Source organism: Trachymyrmex septentrionalis, unplaced genomic scaffold (assembly GCF_001594115.1).
Source record: "Trachymyrmex septentrionalis isolate Tsep2-gDNA-1 unplaced genomic scaffold, Tsep1.0 scaffold20, whole genome shotgun sequence".
Taxonomy (NCBI): domain Eukaryota; kingdom Metazoa; phylum Arthropoda; class Insecta; order Hymenoptera; family Formicidae; genus Trachymyrmex; species Trachymyrmex septentrionalis.
Genome location: NW_017305180.1, coordinates 1816789 through 1838799, shown reverse-complemented (window position 1 = coordinate 1838799; position 22011 = coordinate 1816789). Strand labels below are relative to the sequence as shown.

Below are 22011 nucleotides of genomic sequence, written 5' to 3'. Positions count from 1 at the left end.
TAAATATTGTGGGATTTTCTAAAGCCTAGGATGCACGTAATGATCGTATCAACTTCAAAGAGAGATTCTTTTAGGCTTAGGGATTGTAACTTTAGGGATTGTAACTAATCCTCATATACTTCATTTGGAATTTTTCATTTAAAACTCGACTTTCTCGCAATTTATCACCCAGTGTGCGTGTCGCAAGAGAAAAATAGTTGAGAATAAATATTTATACATATGTTTATGATTAAAATAATTTTTTCGTGTTATTTAAATTAAATTGTACTATATTCATGCCAAATGCATCGTAAATATAAAAATATGAAATAGTTAATATACACTGATAAAATTTGACATCACAGATATATAAACACTGATTTTTTTCAATATCTTTTAATAATCAATTAAATTATGCTATTATATGGAGCTTATACATATTTTACTCTATCTTTAATAGGCAAATACTTAATATTAAATTCTTTTTTCTGATTGTTTTGACATAAATAATCATGCATGTGAATCTCGCGGATTGCAAGATACCAAAATAGCCATCTGATATGTAAGAAGAACAGTTCTCGTTTGTAAAAATACATATATATATCCTAACTGAAATTGAATAAGAGAAAAATAAGCGTATTCAAGATAAAACCATGTACATTTTGAAATATTCATTCCAATACAGATAATAGTTTAATTAGATATTCCATGTGTTGCATGTTATTGTGCTATTGTGTGTTACAAATCGCCAGTCGTCGAATGAGAATAAAGTTTCATTGGCATTTCTTGCTTTAAATCAATCGCAAATCCAATCAAGCAAGTTGCAGTTGCTTGCCAATACGACTCTCTAATTAGCCACCATAATAATTAATCACTTGATAGGAAAGCAGTAATTAAATAATAGACTGAGTGCACTTACTTATAGGTTGCGAGTTTCACAAGCGATTGAACTCTACTAATTCCCACCGGCATTGCAGGCTAGATATAATTAATTATCAGTAGCCTCTAAACGAACTAACTGCCAACAAGTAATCGCTAAAAAGTAAATCCTAAGAAGATTATACGCAAAGGGATAATGACGCAAGGGGGCAAAGAGAAACTTTACGTACAAAGACACTTGCTAGTAAAATCATTCCACAAGAACATCAAGTGTAATTAATTTCACAAAATGTAACGTTATATGTAACATTAAAAAATTGTTAAAAATTGTTAATATTGTCTAATTAATTCAAAGATTTTTATCAATATAATTGCTAACACTGTTTAAAGATTAAAAAATTTGTAATTAAAGTTTTTAGCTATGTAATTTTTTAATTTTTATGTAATTGAGTTTTATTGACGCAGTAATGCAACTTTATTTTTAATTATAAATATTAGTTTCTATCTATTTTAGATTCCATCTTTTTGTTGTCGACAAATACATATTTCTATATTTCATTTGTTAAAATTTTTAAATCATATACACAATAAAATTTATTAATCAAAACAATATAAAAACAAAACATAAAGTATCATAATAATTAAATAATTCTTAAAATATAAAAAATTATAGCCATATGCTATTATATAGATATGAGAATAGATATGAGATAGTGAGAAATGACAATGGAATCGATGTTGATTCGATGATTTCGATGTCGAATCAATGTCGATTTCATTGTCATTTGTCACTGAGATAAGTATATATACATGTGCGTTTTTTTCTCTCTTAAATTGTTTTTAATAAAACTTTGAGCAACATAATAAAATATAATATAATAAAATATAATATATGTGTGTTTTAACAATATATCCCATTAAATGGATATTACTAAATATAGGTATTACTATAGTACGCGAGTCATATTCTTGCATATTCTGTTTAGTGCGGGAACCGTGGGAGTAGTCATTTATTTTTCTCCTGGAATTGCGAATTCTATTGTATTACTGAATGACGAAGAAAGAGCATTTACTTATATGTATAATATCGCATATATTACGCATTTCGAAAATGTCATACATTTACGAAATTGTGTATTGGATAGTTATCTTTCTCTTTCCGACTCTCTTGATAGAGCGTGTTTATAAATAATTTAGGGGCTTGAGAGAGGACGACATAAATACGCGTAACGACATAAGCGCCAGTACGACCCAGTAATTAAGATAATATGATTTGCATTATGGGACATGTTGAGGGAGTGCCCATGAGTTGACATGCTGGTCATGATACACGAATATTAAATTAGTTTCAAGCTAATTGTATGTATCCAAGAGAATTTCTATAACAGAAAGTCGACTCTGTAAGTATCAAGAGGCTTCTTAGTCATTAAAAGAAAAAAAATGTTATAAAACTTAGTTTATTATAAAGTAAAAAGTTTTAAATTTCATTTAAATATAATGTATTAGAGAAAATACTAAAAGAGCATCTTTTATATGTATGTATAATATAATTATCTTATATAATATGTTTATTATTTTTGTTTAAAAAAAATTATTTTGTTTAAAAAAAAATAAGGGACGTCTAACAAAAAAGTATATAATTAGAAAAAAATACACTTCCCATTTAAAGAGATAATGTGATTTTTGCAATTTTAAATTAAATTTGTTTAATATTAAAATAATTCTTAATGTTTTTAAAAGATTGTAATTATGTAACTAATTGTAAAATTAACGCTAAATATTGTAGAATTAAAAAATGTATTTTATAATATTACTTTATGGTTTTTTCCATTTGCGTTTATCGGATGTAGTTTAGAAACAAAATTTTAAATCTGAACGTACTATATGCAGAATCTTTTTTTATATAATAGTATCATACACACGATGCATATTAAAAAGATCAACGTCAAATCCTTTCGCAAAAGTAATCCAAAATATTATTGTATATTTGCATCAGTAATGAAAATATTAAATTTACAATTCTGTTGATAAACATAATTACAAAGATATTATATTTTTTTCTTTTTATAATTCTATTTTTAAAAACAGATTAAAAAATCATTTACATTTAAAATTAATTTATGAAACTGTATTAAGTAAAATAGATCGAAAAATGTTTAAATACAAAAAAAGAGAGAAAAACTGTTTTCGGTCATTTATAAAACCGTCTTTTAACATAATAGTCGACATAACAATCGACAGTTTTTGCTGACAACCATTTGTCCTAAAACCTTTCGCAATGATAACGTGGCTATATTCTTCTGGCTTTTATTCATGATGCGAATAGATCGCAGAATTTCGGTTTATGATACCCTGGAGAAGCGCTCATAAAACATTCGCACCCACGGTGACATTTAAGAATCATACCGCAGAGAGAAAGCACTTTATGTTTCGGCAAAGAAGAAAAGTAGATATTTTATTATGTTATATCGATGTTAACATCGATATATTTAATAGTAATGAATCAATTATTATGATAGCCAACCATTTGAAAAACACTCTACTATTTATTTCTGTTCTAAAATCATACAGATTCATAAAGCGAATAAGCTGGCTATTTGGGAACATTGCTTTTCTCGATTTATTAGATAAGTCGTAATATTAAACATTAATATACGTTATATAATTACTGTTCGTTTTAAAAATTATTTTATAGAAACAATTATATAAATAAATCAATACTGCGTTATAAAATATTTGTTATCTAACGCTAAATATATAAATTGCTAATATTTAAACTGGACACTTTATAAATACACACATACACACAAATCTAAATAATTATGATTATATTTGCCACTCATTTTTATCAGCAAAACATTGGGCTTTACAGCTTTCGTTAATCACAAATTTTTAATGTTTTTAAAACTTTATTAAATACTTGTACACGTTTTTATTAAATGTGGAAGTTTTACTGCTTGTTTTGCAGTATGAATGTTAGTGTTGAAACAATTACAATGTATTTCATGGCTGACCGGCGGAAATGCAAAATCGTCTTTCTGGGTGTATACATATATAGTGCAGTTTGTTCCGACAACAACAAATTTTCGAGACATGATACGGAACTTTATAATAAGATGTACTAAGCAAGGTAAAGTCGTGGTCAGATCGAAACGAACAGTCGTACAGGAAGGTACAACGTGACAATGCCTTCCTCGAGGTCGACAATATCGATTTGTAAACTACTGACATTGTTACACTACCTCTGAGTCTAAAGCGGATACAATGTAGACACATAAATACTTCCCACTTCCTTCGCTGTGATTTCTCATGTATGAAATGTAACTACATAAACGCACGTGGCGCCTAGTTCGAATCCATTTGCGGAAGGTCTCTCTACGAGTTATGTATATGTCATGAACGAACTAATTGACACAATTTACGGAATATGATGTTCCAAAAAAGATATAAAAGCAAATGTATATTGCAACTCTCGCATTAAAAGTATAAAAAAGATTTTATAACTAAATAAAGTAAAGTAGGATAATTTGGATAGGTTAACAGAAATTTTCAAATTATGTAAAAGATTGAGATTGCGTAGTGTTCAATCAAACATATATTGTACTATTAGTGCAATAGTTTATATTTTGTATGTTTAATTACATACAAACTACACTATGCGATCTTTTCGTACAATATAAAAATTTCTGTTAATTAATCTATCTTACCTTTTTTTAATTACCCCGTTTTATTCTATATGAATGAAGTAAATTTATTATATATGTACAATAGTTAATAAATGTAGTTAATTTAATATATTAATAAAATTTTTTAGAAAAAAAGGGGAAAAGTTTTGATTTCTTAAAATTAAATGTTGAAATTGTAATTTCTCTTTATTATATAAGTATAAATTTATCTTAGTTAATTAAAAAGTTTATGCATATATAGTTCTTAACAAAATAAAAATGTTTGAAAAATAAACATTTTCTAAAATAATTTTCTACAACTTAGTAATAAAATATAATTTAATGAGATTCATATAAATGTATAAATGAAAAAAAGTTAAAAGTAACTAATTTTCATGATGTCTTTGTAATCGATACGTTTGTATATATAATATCTACAGATATTACTCATTTCATACAAGATAAAAATTAAACAAGAGAAAACGCGAATCAGGCTTTCTTTTTCGTATAAACTCGTACACATACATAGATTCTTGAATAAAATGCGCACTTTAACTATATAATGTGATTGTTTGTTCTCTCTACAGCAACTTGACAAATCGATTCCGCGATGTCTCTTCTCGCGCTATGAGGCAAGAATTCCGGGTACTGAGTAGTTGAGAATTCGAGTAGGGAAAAAGAGACGAGCTAAGGTGGTCTCAGTAATTGAACGGAGGGATTTAGATGTCACGCGTCACTCGCACGCCTAAGGCTGAAAGAAGAAACTTCTCACTACGCGATTACGTCAAAAGATTGTTCGATCGCTCATAAACCTGTTGGGACTTTCGTTCCTCATGCGTTCCATCAACTATGCGAGCGCGAGAAAGAACGAAGGTATATGAAAATCTCGTGCAAATTGAATTCTTATATATAAGAGGACTTTTATACAGTTACTACATTTACTATTTTTTCATTTTTTATATTTTAAAATGAGTTACATGATGTTTTTTCTATTAGCCACTAACGTGATAAATTAAAAAAAAATTTATAGAATCATATATTTTTTAAATGATACATAATCTAAACATATAATTTGTGAAATTATATTTTTTAGCTGCTAGTTTTTTAGTTAGAGTATAATCAACTAGAATACTAGAAGATTATATATATATATATATATATACGGTTATAATAAAGCAATGTTTATGTGTGTAAATCAAGCTTTATACACATAAAGATTAAGATCAAATTAGCAACCACTTTTAACTTGAAATTTACACGGTAAAAATATAAATCCAAATGCATCCATAACATTTTATTTACAATTCAGTATAATAAATTATTGACGAAGTTCAGAAGAACGCAAAAGAATTTCTATGTCGATTATCTGCAGTAGTCACAGTAGTTCAAATATTATCTGATCAGACAGGTCTGAGTGTATAATCCGCCAAAACCTATTTCCCGTAGGTGCTATGATTCGATTCACTACTGCTATGCGAGTTATCGCTACTTCTTTCTCCGGTAATTTTTTTCTACATTGCCGTCATGTCTTCTTTCTTTTCTCTTATCTCGAGTATCGCCATGAAGTCCTATAACCCTCTTGAGATTCGTTCGAGAAAGATAGAGGGAGGACAACGGAAGGAATGCGAAATATAACTAGAGAATTGGGAGAATACCAAAGAGTACAAAAGTTTTCGATTAGACTTTCGTACAAGCTCAGGCTACAGCTCTCGTGCTCAATGAGAAAACTATATAATGAGCTCTCTGAATCTCCACTTCCCATCTTCTTCTTTCTTTTTTGTTTATAACATACACGACATATTTAGGAGATTGATGAAAATTTCATCGTACAATTTTCGCGCTATTTCTTTATATCTTCAGAGAACCAGATTCAAACATTATAATTCTTCCGTTGCAAGCTTTTAATCGGAGAATTTTATACAGAAATATTGCAAATAAAAAATACATAATATATGCGGTAACATAATATGATCGTAATTGGATGAATTCAACATTGTGTATAGATGTATATTTTTTGTGTATATTTTCTCAGAAACAAATACAATCAACAAAAACAATGCTAACAACAAAAATAAATTTTAAGGTACTGTAATAAATCATAAATAAAATAATATAATAAATCATAAATAAAATGTTATACCTTTATAGTATAAAAAATAAAATATAATATAAAATTTACAACAGATGTCATTGCAATAAATGCGGTTTTAAACGACATAGCTGATGTACGTCAACTTTACGCACATTCGTTAAATGTTGACCGCATTCATGGATAATTTTGCAACACATTAAATATTTGTTTATTTTTAAATAAAATTTTGATATAAAAAGTACAATTTATTATTTGAATACGTGTATAGAATTTTGAAATAAATATCAAATCATCTCATGCACAACTTACTGATGGATATCATCGTATTAGCATTTGTCAAATTTATCAAAAGTTTCTAAAAAAATTTTTTACAAGAATCTTACTCTTTCAATCTCCTTTCAAGAATATTATATCTTTTTTTAATTCCAATTCGTGCTGTTTTTGATCAACATTATTTTGGAATTATTTTGAATTTTACGATAAAAAAATGATGAAAGTTCGCATTTCTGTTCATTTTCATTTGTTCGAGGAGCTGTCGACAAACGAGGGTGAAAGAGCATAGAGGTAAAATTTCATTGCATTCACCAAAGCGCCAAGGGCTTTTGCTCCGACAGTGTTCTAACATGTTTTCGAAGAAAACGATGTTTTGCCACGAGGTCGCTCACTTTAAGACGCCATAAAGCAGAAAATAGTTCACATCAGACTGTCGTGATATTGTATCACAATAAGTAATATATAGAACACAAAATATTGTCAAAGTGAATTTAATACTAATAAGGTAACCAGATTCTATCTATTAAACTTTGTAATTTTTTTTTAATTTTTTAGTAAGTCTAACATTGAAAAATTATGATTAGATTCCATTACTTATATTAATTAAAATAATAAAATTAAATAATTCAAGAAATTTAATTCAAATTAATTTAACTTAAATTTAGTTTATTATTTATTGAATGCATATGTTAGTGAACGCTTTTTACTGTAAAACTAACAATAAGTAATTTGACTGTAAAAATGAGTAAGTAGATATAGTTGCTTTTTTAACCACATGTTTTGTAATAAAAAATTGTATTATTACAATTATAGACATATTTAGAAGTTATAAATAACAAAATTTTTTATCCAACTAAGGAATTTTAATTTAATATTTAACAATGTATGTGCATGACTTATTAGTGTTATCTGTTGAATTCATAGTGTAATTACTTACAAATAGTAAGTCATATTGAGTACAACAGACAATATATAGTAGAGTTCTGTTACCTTACTTTGCTTGGCATGATACACGATATAATTTTGAACTAATAATATTGTGTAAATTTTATTTCCCGCAGAGCAGCTTGTATAATACACTATGTAATACATTAAGTAATGTAATAACCATTATGAAATAATCATAATTATGCAATTTTATATTAATCAATATTAAACAATTACATTACATTTGTATGCGTCCATTTTTATCTGTTTAAGTATATGTTATAATTACTGATAGCATCTTAATGATTGCAACAATTTAAATTACATAATAAATATTTATATGATATACGGTCGGATAATAAAGTTATAAGACTGATTTTTTTTATTTTTATGTTAACAATCCTGCAACCTATTAATATTGGTTATGTTCAGAGGTGCCAAAAGATTTACGAATTTTCTTCAGAAGTGCCAAAGGTCATTTTACGGGTTATCGCCGTGTCACGATCCATTGTTAACGCCAACATTTCGTGAACCCTGCCGTTAACTTCATCAGGGCGAGAAGCAATAGGAATGGATCGTGACACGGCGATAACCCATAAATTCTTTGGCACTTCTGAAGAAAACCTTAAAAGTATTATCACTGATTATGTTTTATTTCGATTTTTTCCCTACTCCAACTGACGACGTTCTTCGTTCTTTCAGTCTGCAGTCAGAATTGCAGCTTAAAGTATTACATAATGTTTGAGTTGCTTATAACGAAAATGAAATTGTGTAATATCGCACAGTGATATGCCATCTTTTTTGTATAAAACTTGACAAATTCAGCAATAAGGCTATGGCAAAAAAGCTTGTTGTAGCTTTCCATATGTTACGGACAGAAAAAGTAGTATATCACTGTATGATACTCGATTTCAGTGTAAAACTCCGGCGAAAGCTTGAACAAGTTTTTTTTATCATGTTACATTATCTGAGTCAGTTGAGTTTTGCACAAAAAAAATGATAACATATTGCTGTGCGATATAGCCATGTTATAATAAGCGATTAGTTTTAGAGATGTTATATATTAAAAAATAAAAAAGTAGCTTTAATCTTCAAATTGATACTGAGGGTTTACATAAAGCTTATATTCTGATTATAAACAACTGACTTTGCATTGCCAAGATCATACTTGTTTGATTATTTTTCGTCATCAAGGATTCTCATCATCGGATCTTCATCAAGGATTTCAATATTACTCCAATCAAAATCAGTTATAACAGAAGACGTGTTCCAGCGTATATGATTTCGGTGTTCAGAGATTCGCATTTTTAGCTGTCTCCCCGTCCTATGTATATTGACATGTATATTGACTTCATATTGTACAAAAAATAATATAACATACAAATAATAAAATAATACTTATTTAAATTTTCTAAAAAATACCTCAATGTATTTTAAAACATCACTAAATAAAATATAATGTAAGTAGAAATTTTCTGCTCAATTTTCCTTTTATGATACATCTCTCTCTACAAAATTTAAAAGATCTATAAATATTCAAATATTGAAATGTTAACCTAGTAGATTTAATTAGGCATTTACTAATTAATTCACTCTTCAACTTGATAGACCTTTGAAAAGTTTGTCGCATAAATACTATAAACAGCGAATACTCCGAATGAGAGAAATCTTTTTGCTTCTGATATACAGTGTTCTCTTTTATTTCAATTTATAAAGTATCTATAAAGCTCTCTTGAGCGTAAAAACATTTTATAGTTAGTACATACCATAAATTTTCAATAAAAATATGGTAAATAATATTTGATAAATAATTAATAATTTACAGATTAATATAATATAAACATATCTATGTAACACATAAACATTTGATAATCTATATTGAGTTTAATCTTTAAACACTATTGATTTCTTCATATATCGGCAACAGGTGATGAGATCATTCTATCATATAAATATAGTTTGTTTTTGAGTTTTCAAAATTCTTTAAATTTATCAGATACTAAAATTATTTGACATGCAAGCTATCCTTTTCTTATATTTTATGTCCCATAAAAACATCTTAATTTTATTCACTTTTAAAAAAATTTTCTAAAAAAATTTTCCGTAATTTTTATTATATGCGATGTAATTAACAGCATTATAATTATTAAAAGATATATTATTTGTTTCATGTATATAAGAATATAAATTCAAATTCGTTCAAACAAAAGAAAAAATTAACGAAACATAATATTCTTACCGTTTGTATGTTATTATTTTAATTTCAATGTTTTTTAATTTTTTTGTTGTTTTAATTACAATAAATATTAAAAAATTATTTAATTTGTTTGTTTAAAATATAAATTTTTGTCATATAGCAATTAAATATCAGTAGATAATATTTGTAATTTACAATAAGCATGACTGCTATGAAATAAATGTAAAAATATAAAGTATATTAAAATATAAAATAATTCATTTATAAAGATAATATTTTTAAATAATTAATGTTTGTTTATTAGTAAATAATACAAATTATGTTAATAAAAATGTATGCAATATACATAGAATAGATTTACAAAACATTTAATGAAACATATATAATAAATTATTTATAGTTATATTATTCACATTTCTCTAAGGTATAATCGATTTATCTTTATATCAATTAAAATCATTGATATATCTTATTCTTAATATAGTGGCAGAAATTAGTTTATTCACGTTTTTAAATTAGTAAAAAGAAAACTTTTTGGAAACAATCTTTTTGCGCTTAGAGCAAAGTGCGAAGTAAATCTTATTATAATCTCTCGAGGATAATTTTGAGAACTGGTTACTGATATTAATGATAACGAACGGATATTAAATTCAATTTTAATATAATCTCTCGTTTTGATAAAACTTCAAGGTTGGCTGGCCATCGAAGTTGAAGTGGCTGTCTGTTCGCTGATTGAGTCAGATTGTCTTGGACAGATTGAATTTGAACAAAAGAATAAATTTTTACTAAAAATTCATTCATTGCACACATGTATTTAATCCCTTAGACGCATATTCGAATTTCTTTCCAAAGTTGGAACTTTATAATTTTGAAAGCATGACTATTGAGATAGATAAAAAGAAACCATTGAAATTTGCTCTATCTGTGATAAAAGATTAATCATAAAAGACGTTGAAATACTAAGATTTTAAAAGTATAGTGGATAAATATCGTATACCTGAATGTGATATTTATGTGACATTTCACCAGTTTGATCAACATAAATAATAATAAATTTTTGCTTCTTACTGATCTTGAAAATATTTTACATACATGTTTTATGTTTATAAGTAAATATATTTAACTTTATTATTTTTTTAAAAAACACTTTCTTATTGTAAAATAAAATAAAATTATTGTTCGATTACTTTTTTACGTGTTTCTTTGTGCAAATTATTAATTTGTTATATTATGAATTTAATGTAGTTATTTTTTACACTACTATAACTATTCATTTCTAAATTAAAGAATTAATTATTTAAGTTATTATATATTTATATAAAATAACATTTTTATGTTATATGTATGTTATATCTACATTTCATTTTTATATCAGTTTATTTTTAAAAATAAAAGAAAAATTAAAATAAATATATTTTTTTTATAAAACTGAATAAAATCTATAAATAACAAATTTTCTTTTTTCTTACATACTAGAATAATTATTTTCTTTAAAAAACACAATAATGTTGTGTTTTTTCTTAAAGTTCAAAGTATCAACTTTTTGAAACACGTATTTAAAATATTTTTTAAAGTAATGTAAGAAAAATACGAATTTTTATACAATGTTTTTTTTCAAAATTTACTTTATTGTTTATAACTTTTTTATTAATAAAGATATATATACATTTGTTTAATATCATTATGTTTCTTAATATGTAGCGTTTTAATTGAAAAACAATTTGTTACAATATGGTCAATCTTATAAAAGTTATAAGCAATCAAAGTTGGATATGTCCAGTAAAAATAAAATTTGAAGTGTACATAAATCAAATGTAAGGAGAAAATTACGAAAGTATAAACAAAGCTAGAAGACAAAAATTAAGAAATGTAAAAAGAAGTGTAAATGCATACACAAACATACTTGATTGAATATGGCCTTTTTTGCTTGTTTGTGTTGAATATTTCTCATTCGAGTTTTATTTACTATTATTGACTATGTATTACCTATAGTTCAATGTAAAATTACATACAACAGCTAGAAAATAATGTTCAATGGTCTATTGAGTCTAAGAGATCTTGTATACCTACATATATTTCTTCTTAAAAATCAATAAAGTTGCATAATTAATATAATCAAAATTAAAAATATTTGTTAATGTTAAATATATGTCAAAAGTGTTACGTTTAGCATAATAATTCCTGTATTTTTTGCTCCTGTATGAGCGTACAAAAATATTAACTGTATAAAAAATTATATATTTATGATATTTAAACTTCTTGGAATTGATGAAAATAATTTAAATTTTAATTACTGTTAAATGTTTTTCACACACATACACATATATATAACTTTATTCGAACGTACATACTCGTATACCTTACTACAATTTAAATATACTTATCACAAAGGATGCAATTAGATGTTCGACTCGTGTTACTCTCCAGAAATTTCATAAAAGATATTTTATTTTACGGTTCTCGGATGATATTTGTGGCTCTGTTCTCTATGCTTATTACCTGCAAGGTTCATTATAGTAGAGTGCATTGTAACTGATACGGAATAGCGGACGACATAATGATTGACACGCAGCTGATTTATGTAATTTGCCATTGTTCAAAGATACATAAGCTGAAATCTGTCGCAATGACAAATAAGCTTATCACATATTAAAGCGTAATAGATTATGCTATTCTGTCATAATCTATTATAGTTATTAAAAGTGAGATATTAATGAAATAATCGAGAGATTCATCATGAGTGTGTTTATGCCTTTCATTTTATCTGACTACAAAATAGATATAATTTTATATAATTATATAATTTTATATCATAATTTTCAATTCCTCGATTTTTTATTTTTTCGAAAACTACTTCACCTTAGCAAAATTTATTAAAACTAAATTTATTAAAAGTCAATTATTCACTTGTTTCGTAGAAATTTACAGAAAAAGAATCTAACATTGAAATTGAATTGATTGAAAATGGACAAATCCGAATTTTCTGATTAAATCTATTATAATTCTAATGAAACAACTAGAATTCTGATTGATAAGATCAGAATCTTCTGGTTCGTTCATCTTCAATCAGAAATTTTTCTCAGTATAGCAATTATTATTTATTACCACAGATTTATTTATATTTATATTTAAGCTAAAAAGAATTTATCAATATAATTTTACAATATACTATTTGTTTAATATTTTAAATATCTAATACACTTTATTCTTTCTTATCTTTAATGTATCGAATAATAAACAAAAGCAAATTAATAGTAAAAATTATATCAAACATTTTTAACTTGTAAAACATAAAATTACTTAAAAAGTATAATAATTAATCTAAGGGTAACTTCTCTAAAGGCGTTAGCACAATAAGATGGAATAAAGTGATTGGAAAGTTAAAAACTTTAATAACTTAATAACTTAATAACTTAAAAATATATAAAGTATTACACTATAATTCTAATATATAATAGAAAACTATATCTCTTTGTCCTTCATAATATATCTATTTTCTTCGTGTATTCTTTAAAATAAAAAGATTAATTATTCTAAATAATAAACTTGTATTAGTTTCATTTGTGTAATTGCTATTTAAATTCATCAAATAAACATTATAATATATTATAATATATTTATTTATTTTAATAGAATATTATTTTTGTTTTAAATTCTTCGATTGATTAGCATTTCATAGAAGAGAAAATGAGACAGTTCTAGGGCACTATGCTCCAATACCGGGTTAAGATCACATCCGCGAGAGACCCTTGTGTTCGCGACGTGTAAATGTGGCAGGAATTAATTGCCAGCTCGTCGCCCGAGAAGTGCTGGCCGTCGCTTTTACGATCAATTTGCCGTCCGGGTTCGGCAGTACCCTGCTCGACAGCAACTGCCACTCGGTCGTGTTTCATTAACAGGACAAGAAGCGGAGTCCTGACGGGACACGTCGGATTTCCGGCAAGATGACGATGGCAATGACTGTTTGCGGGAACAAGGCATTTCGATTACCGTGAACAGTCACTTTGGTGTATCTCGGTCGGAGAACTTACTGTCAGCTTTACATCAGCACAAATTCGTTATGTCCACAGATGAATATCACACTAATTGAAACAATTACATAATATTACATCAATGAATAATGCTATAAATTGTTTTAATTTGTGTGTTGTCCCCCTATTGCATATTATAATTAAATTTTTATATGAAATATATCGTCTATATTATTGTATCACTTTTGAACATATTTCCAGTTTTTGGACTATATTTCTTAAACAAAAACTAAAAATAAAACTTTGAAAGCATAAATAATATTAAAAAATGTCTTCTATCAGATAACATAGCAGTTTTTATAATACCATTTGAAATTTTGCAATTATTAACTTTTTTGTAAGCTAAGCTAATTAAACAGCGTTTAATAAAATAAGCCCTAAAACTTTTCTTTCACAGAAATCATCTGTATAAAATATTTACAAGTTAATGTACTGTATACGAAAATTTCTAGAATTTTTTCGCTTTGGTATAAAATGTTTTTATTGATTTATATATATTTTTTTTATGCTGTCGTAATACGCAAAAAAAATAATGTGACAATTTTTAAATACCATAAAACTTTAAAAAAAATTAATAATAAATAATATACAATCAATATGATGTATGTGTATAAACCAGTATATGTATAATCTTCAAATAATGTATAATCTTCAAAAATTAGGTATCAAATTTATTCTAATTCTTTTCAGTCCATCATCTCAGAGACGTGGTGATCTCTTCTGCATATATCTATTGATATATACAGAAAAAGGATCTTCAGTTTTTAACTGAGATCCGGACGGTCATATTAGAAAAAGTTTTCATGTCAAAGATACTCTCTGTAATTTATCATTGTCTTTCGATAAGTGATTATCAAATAAAATCTGATATGTGTGCTCTAGGTGAAATTTAAACTTGGATTTTTGACACAGAGAGTAGCCACGCAATCCTCTACTCAATCCACGATCGCCACAAATTAGGTTAATGAAATGTAAAATCATTTCATGGCGTGTAACATTGAATAAAAATTTGCACTAAAAAAACATTATTTTCGGAAAAAATTATTTTGAATACGTTTAGAATAAATGATATCGAATATTCGTATAAGTAGAATGAATAGATCAATGCATATGTTATACATCGAGCCTTATCTTTGAATTTTATTGAGATAGTTAAAACTCTTAACTCGCTTCAAGCACAGCAATTAAAAATTAACAAAACTGCAAATAAACTCAGTAAAGTAACTTTCTCGAATTGCAATTTAAGTTTGTAAAAACCAGAACAAAAGTGTTTTGGAAAAAATAGTGCTGACATTCCGCAGCATTATAACTTCGTGCAGATAGCACTTTACAAAGATAGGACGCAACGACCGTAAGGGTCTAAATGTACTTAATATATACACGTACGTGTTACGCGAATGCACTCACAGCATCTCTTCCGTTATATGAATATAATTTTCAGAAAAGGTTATGCTATGGAAGCTCGTCGCATGTAAAACACCATTCTACGATGAGGACATGACACGATGCATTATTTAATAGATCGGTAAAGTGCAATATGATCCTATTATCAATAGCTCAATACGATCCATCGCTAGTATCGCCTCCGTAATCCTAAGAGAACTGCAATCGCATTGAATAGTGCTTCGACACCACAACGACGAAATAACTTTATTGCCTGCTGGAGATATCAAACGTATTTTACCGATATACTGAGTATTACATTTTATTACAGTGCAAGATATTATACATATTCCGTTTTCAAATTTGCATAGTTTATTTACATAATTTATTTTTAGAAAATGTGTATTTTTTTCATAATTTTGATTATACAACCAACTTGATATTGACCTTTTTTAACAAAGATTTTATCGGTTCTTCTTTTCTTTTTATTATCTTTAAAATTTTTAAATCAAATATTTACGTAATTATAAAATTTTATTAAAATTTACACAATATAATCTAAAAAAAAAAAAAATAAACAAAATTTCTCTTAATGTTTATATACCAAACATTTTTATCTAAAAGAAGCATAATTTTTAGTCAAAACTTACAAAACCAGAAATCTATCAATATAATGAATCAAATAAATCTTAAAACAATAATTTTTTTAAGTACAACTTTTAAGAGAGATATACTTTAGATATATATTATAAAGTAACAGTAAAATATAATTTGTAGTCGACTTCATCATAAAATAAGATTTCTAGAAAATTAGGAATTTATAATTATCAATTCTGCACAAAAATTTTGAGCAAAACAAATAATAACTTTTACATTTTACTTTGTGCTTTGTTGATAAAATTTTCGTATTGGACACAAAATTTTATATGCAAAAATTATCGTAATTAAAAAGAAGCAATAGTGAGATTATTTATTAAAGTTATCTTACATTCATTTAATGTGCGGTCTATTTTGTACAATAATATACTTTGTTATTATAATGTGTTTAATTAAGATATTTACATCATCTGAAATGTTTTAAGAAAAAGAGATGGGAATAACATTTTACCAAAACCAAAAGTAGCATTTCATCGAAAGAAATTTTATGTTGAATGAAATCTGTCACGCAAGCAGTAATACGAGCTAAAAACGAATTGCCATGAGTTCTCCGTTGAGGAAGTAAGTACGTTGAAATCTTTTATTAATTCCGAAAGCTTCATGCTTCATGGGCGTTGTTATTACGGTTCACTTCTCCATCGTATCTGCACATCATACACAACAGAACTCGAAGAAAAATAAATCGGTACGGCACTTACACTATTTCATCGGAAGAAATTCCGTGTCGGATAATATCGCGCACGCGACAGTGGCGTGAGCAGAAAATGGCAATGACGAGTGAAGAAAATAATAACGGTACAAAATGTATGTAATTTTAAATTAGTAAGCATTATGAAAACTAAATGTGATATAATTTAAAAAAAAAGTTTAATGTACAAATCAATATATTAATCTCTGTGGCTTTCACAAAGACCGTTTGCTCATTGAATCCATTTTTTGTGTAATTTACTAAAGATGCGTAAAAAAAAAGGATAGGTAAACATTCGTTGTGCCAACAGAATTTATCCAAAGAAAAATTGAATGATAAAAGCTAATTGTTCGTTACACGGCTAAAATGAAACTGAAGAATAAGAATCAATAGCGAGAGATAAAAGAATCCATTTGGTCAGTTACTTTATTTCTCACTCGTAAATCCGAGTATGAATGGCTTACGAATCTTCAATTAGCCGCCAATTTCGTCAATATCGAATTAAGTTCTCCACTGTATAAAACAACTGCTACACGTCGAGATAAAAAGAAAGGCACATCGTATTATAATAGAAAATTGTCACTCGCAAATAAAAGTTTGATAATAATATTCATTTAGATTAGTTTATTTCATCACATAAAATGAGTTATTCGTTTGATCTCTTGTCGGATCTAATAGTTTTTTTTCAAGGAAATTTAAAACTTCTGCTATTGTAATCGAAGGTTTGTAAAGAAAATAATGTATGTGACTCTTCAATTTTCTATTTAAATGGAATTATCAGTATCTGACTCATATTTAATTTTCAGAGAGAACTGTAAGATTTTTTTAAATCACGATAAAGTTTCACTCTAAGAAGAAATATATGTTTAATATATAATCACATAACATGACACTGATTTCAAGACGTTATAACATCTCTGAGCTCTTTAAAGGTTAAAGGACACGAAAAGAAGTGTCTCTGAAACTTTTCTCGTATGTTGTGTGAAATTATATTTTATTTGTTTAACATGTATATATTGTCTCTCAATATAAACATTGCAGAATACAAATCATTTTGATGGAGTATAGAACTTTTTTAACTAAAATTGTAAACACTGAATGTGTTTTTTTTCCTTTTTTTTGCTTGCAAAATTAGTTACTAACTTGATTACAAAATTCATAACAGATTATTTTTGCATTTTAATTATTTCTATTTAATGTAATATTTTATATTAATTATTGTTAAAAAATGTTCAAAAAAAAAGAAATGTCACTGTGTGTGTGCGTGCGTGCGTGCGTGCGCGCGCGCGCGCGCGTAAGTATCATAATAATTGTGTTGTATCAAAGCTCTAATTCTCGACGCATTTCTGCTGATTAGGACGAATTACATTCAGCTGGTACTTCCAGTCGATTGCGCATACAACGATATCTCGCGCATCGGCATTCGAGCAAGCCGATAATACCCCGTTTGCGCCGAAAGAGCGCTATAACGCCTCCTGTTATTGATACTTGCGATCATGCTCGTAATAAGATAACCTATGTTAAATATCCTGTGAAACGCGAACGAGCCGTTGCCGTTTGTCGTGTTTTAACGAGCGACGAACTCATCTGCCATCGAACGTTATTTCTATCGCTTACAGATTGAAAATAAATGCTAGATCCCAAATACACTATATCGTTTATCCATGTTGCGTATTGGATTCTCGTGAATCCTAAAATATCGTCCATTGTTATGTCGAAAACGAAAATAAAGAGTTGTGTATTGATATTTTGTATTATATAAATTTACTGTCAAAATACGGCAAATTTAAATAATCAAAAGATTATTAGATATAGTAAAATAAATTATTTATAAGACAAAATAATTTATTAGTACAACGTATTAGTACAAATTAGTTTTATTCTTATAAAACTTTTTGAAGTCAAGCTATGTATATAAAACAAATTCAAAAAATTTTTTTTAAAAACAAAATTTTTTATATTATCTCTAATCAGCGTAAAAATTAATTAATAGTAATAAATATTAATTATATGAAGTTATAAAAAATTCTGACAGAAAAATTAATTTCTCTTTTAATGAGCTTGATACTTTGAACTTATTCATTTTACCCTCCAAACACGTTCAAATGATGTTGGTTCCGAACAATAGATCCGTAGTTAGATGAATATACGAAGTCAGGATCGAGATTGCAGAGCAAATATTTACTCGTGTGCCCTAACACATCGCTAGTTAACCAGGACAGTTGACGTCGAAATCAACCTTAGCTTTACAGGATAGTAAAAAACCGTTATGCGATTAATATGTTCGACATGAGCAGTATAAATCATGTAAATGTGAAAAATGAAAAGTTATGTGAGGAATAAAAAAAAGTGTAACGTCACGATAACAACAATTGCGAATCGGTGCTCATAATCAAAAGGAATTGACTAGTCAGAGAAAGATTATAATCTGTTATTAAAGATATTGTTTGTCAGACAAGCAGAACGAAACTGTAGATAGTATAGATTGAATGTTTAAGTAGAGTATATAAGAAGTAGCATAAAATTGCACAAATCAGATTGATCTTGTATAATTAACAGCATAGATTTTGTTATTATACAGTTAACGCAACGTTCAAAAGATCATCAACAAATTCTCGAATTTTTCCCTTGTGTCTTATAATATACATATATTAAGAATTCAATCTAATTAAAAAAATAATTAACAACAAATATTGTTGTTTCGATTTCTTTTGTGAAATTTGTATTGATTAATATTTATGTAGGAAATGTTTTATATTGGCTTAAAATCTCAAAAAATAAAAAATTATACAAAATTACAAAAATTTTTAAACAATATGTTCTTAAAGATTAACAATAATCATCGATACCTTGGAATTCGATCGTAGCTATCCCAACTGGTGAGGCAGTTGTAGCTACTATATCTGCTGGAAGTCGTCATCGTTAACGTCTTGCTCGCTGAGGCATTTCGGATCCGCTCAGTCGCGTTATTCCACAGTGCCACCACGAACGTCCTCCATCTTTTCACGATATCGAAACTGGCGCTCATATAGTCGAGAGTACGAAATTGCTATAGTCACAGGTACCTTTTCGTTCCGGCGCAATTCTTATTCCCTTTTCTCGTTCAGTATTTTCTCACCGGCTTGGTATTTCACCACAACCACGAAGAAAATTTTCCGTTTATTTCGTCCCCAATGGCAAGACTCGCAATGGCAAGATTGGACGATGCGCGGGAGTTTGAGTGCTCCAATCGCGATCGTGGTGACGTATGTACCCCTCTCAGCAGAGCGACGTAGTTACAGTCTCGTAACACGCACGATCGCTCGTGGCAAGGGTTAACGAACCAGAAAGAAACTTCTGGAACACGGGCGCGCCTAACCACGTTCGGTACCTGCACGATACACGTAAAGTACTTTCACCACCCCTTTGCAGTTACCACCCGTTCCGTCGGTGTACATAATCGGCAAAGATATACCCGTAAAAAATGCATCGCGACGTAAACGATCGCAAAGATCGATAGAGTCAGCGGAAAAATACGACTAAGCCACTAAAACTTGGACCATGTATTTTGCTACTTCACTATCTAATTGGACCACCGTTTAAAATCCTTTCCGTTAAAATATGAAATGTCAATTACATGCTATGTTGCACTTAAAATTATCCATCATCCTGGACGACGCGCCGTACATGCGTACCTGTGCGTATCGTACATGCGTGCGTGCGCGTTGTGTGTGCGCGTATTAAAAATATTCTACGTTTTTTGGACCCGCCAACCAGCGTGCTCATTAAGTATCTCGTAATTAGAAGGAAGGTGCGCCCGCTTGTTTACTCATCGCACAATGTCGGGCGTCACATTTCCCTCATCTACCCTTCTTTATTCGTTTTTCCTTCTTTTTTTTTCTTTTCGTTCGTTGTTATTGCTCCCTTAATCGAATACACTTAAGCAAATTCTGTCGCAATTGTAATTTACTTCTTTCTCGTTGCTGCAATACTAATCTTGTTCCTCTTAAGAAGAATCTTTGTTACTCTTCTTAAAAAGAGTTTTTCTTGTTATCTTAATAAAAAGAGGCTTTTTTTGCGAAACTTTTTCACTCACATATGCCCTTTTCGCATACAAAAAATATCTAACAAAAATCAAGTGGAGAAGGACCCTTTATAATGTGTTTCAAAAAAAAAAAGAAAAACTTTCACCACACTTTTGCTCCCACAAACAATAAACGATTATAGCGAAAATGTCGAAAGAAGTTCATTAATTCGGAAGGAGGATGATGACGAGCATGACGATGTCGACCGACATTATGATGAGACCGATTCCACAAATTGCATCAATCAACAACGACGCGTCGTTTGATAGATTCTGGGGTCACGGTTCATCGATGTTACTATAGATGCTCGCTATAATTACACTGTAGTCACCGACGGAGATGTCATTTCCTGAAGTCTTCTGAATTGAAATTCGAAGACGTCGAAACTCGTTGAAGTCTCCTCGCGGAGTCGTTTTGAAATAACATTGGAAATCTTTTTGTACAAGATTTCCGCTTCGTGGACCACTGCGTATTTCTCTTTCTGATGCCATCACTAGCTTACTGTTGTCTTGTACAGTCCCGAAGGACATTCTTGAAAAGAGTTCTACATCCTTTCCGCAAACTAATATTCATAATATCTTGCAATAAAATTTTCTTTTCTCGTCAACAATTACGTTATACTTTTTTTGGAAAATGTTGGTCCTATTTTCAAAGTTTTGCTTTCGAAGCTCTTCAGTATTTGTTGGTCCTTTTTTTACAAAATTCCACCTTAGAGGCTTCTTGGGAATACCACTCAAACTTTTAAGTTTACGATTTCGAAGCCTTTTGGGGGAGTGCTTGGTCCTTTTACTTTGGGAATTGCTGCTGATATCGCTGATAGCAAAGGATTTGTCCTGACGTTTGCTGTCACGGATATAGTCCAACGCGATCTTTTATGACGAGACAACGGGATTTTCTCTTCAGGTACCGCATCTTCTGAAAGTTTCGTCGCTCCTGTCGCTCGCGTCCGATGCGGGTCGTCGTTTTACTGAAGAATAAAACGTTGTCGCGGTACCATCGGCCCACCTTTCTCGCGTGCGCACGAGAGGTGCTATCGTATCACCGGCTTGACGGGTCCTTTTCCGTAAAAGCTCCGCAAGCACAACGCGCTTCGCGTGGCCTGGCTTAGCGCCGACTAGCGGAATCTGTCTCAAGCTCACAGTCGCGACGACGCGCACCCCTAGCATCGCGCAAGCT

General features: G+C 28.7%; 1 protein-coding gene across 1 annotated transcript in view; it reads right to left on the bottom strand.

Moving 5' to 3' along the window:
- LOC108747557 (potassium channel subfamily T member 2) overlaps positions 1-19799 on the bottom strand; it is an 87445-nt gene extending 67646 nt beyond the window's left edge. The window contains exon 1 of the mRNA XM_018485116.1: positions 19621-19799. Coding sequence (XP_018340618.1) covers positions 19621-19799 — 179 coding nt within the window. The remainder of the gene's footprint in view (positions 1-19620) is intronic.
- Positions 19800-22011: the final 2212 nt, after the last annotated feature.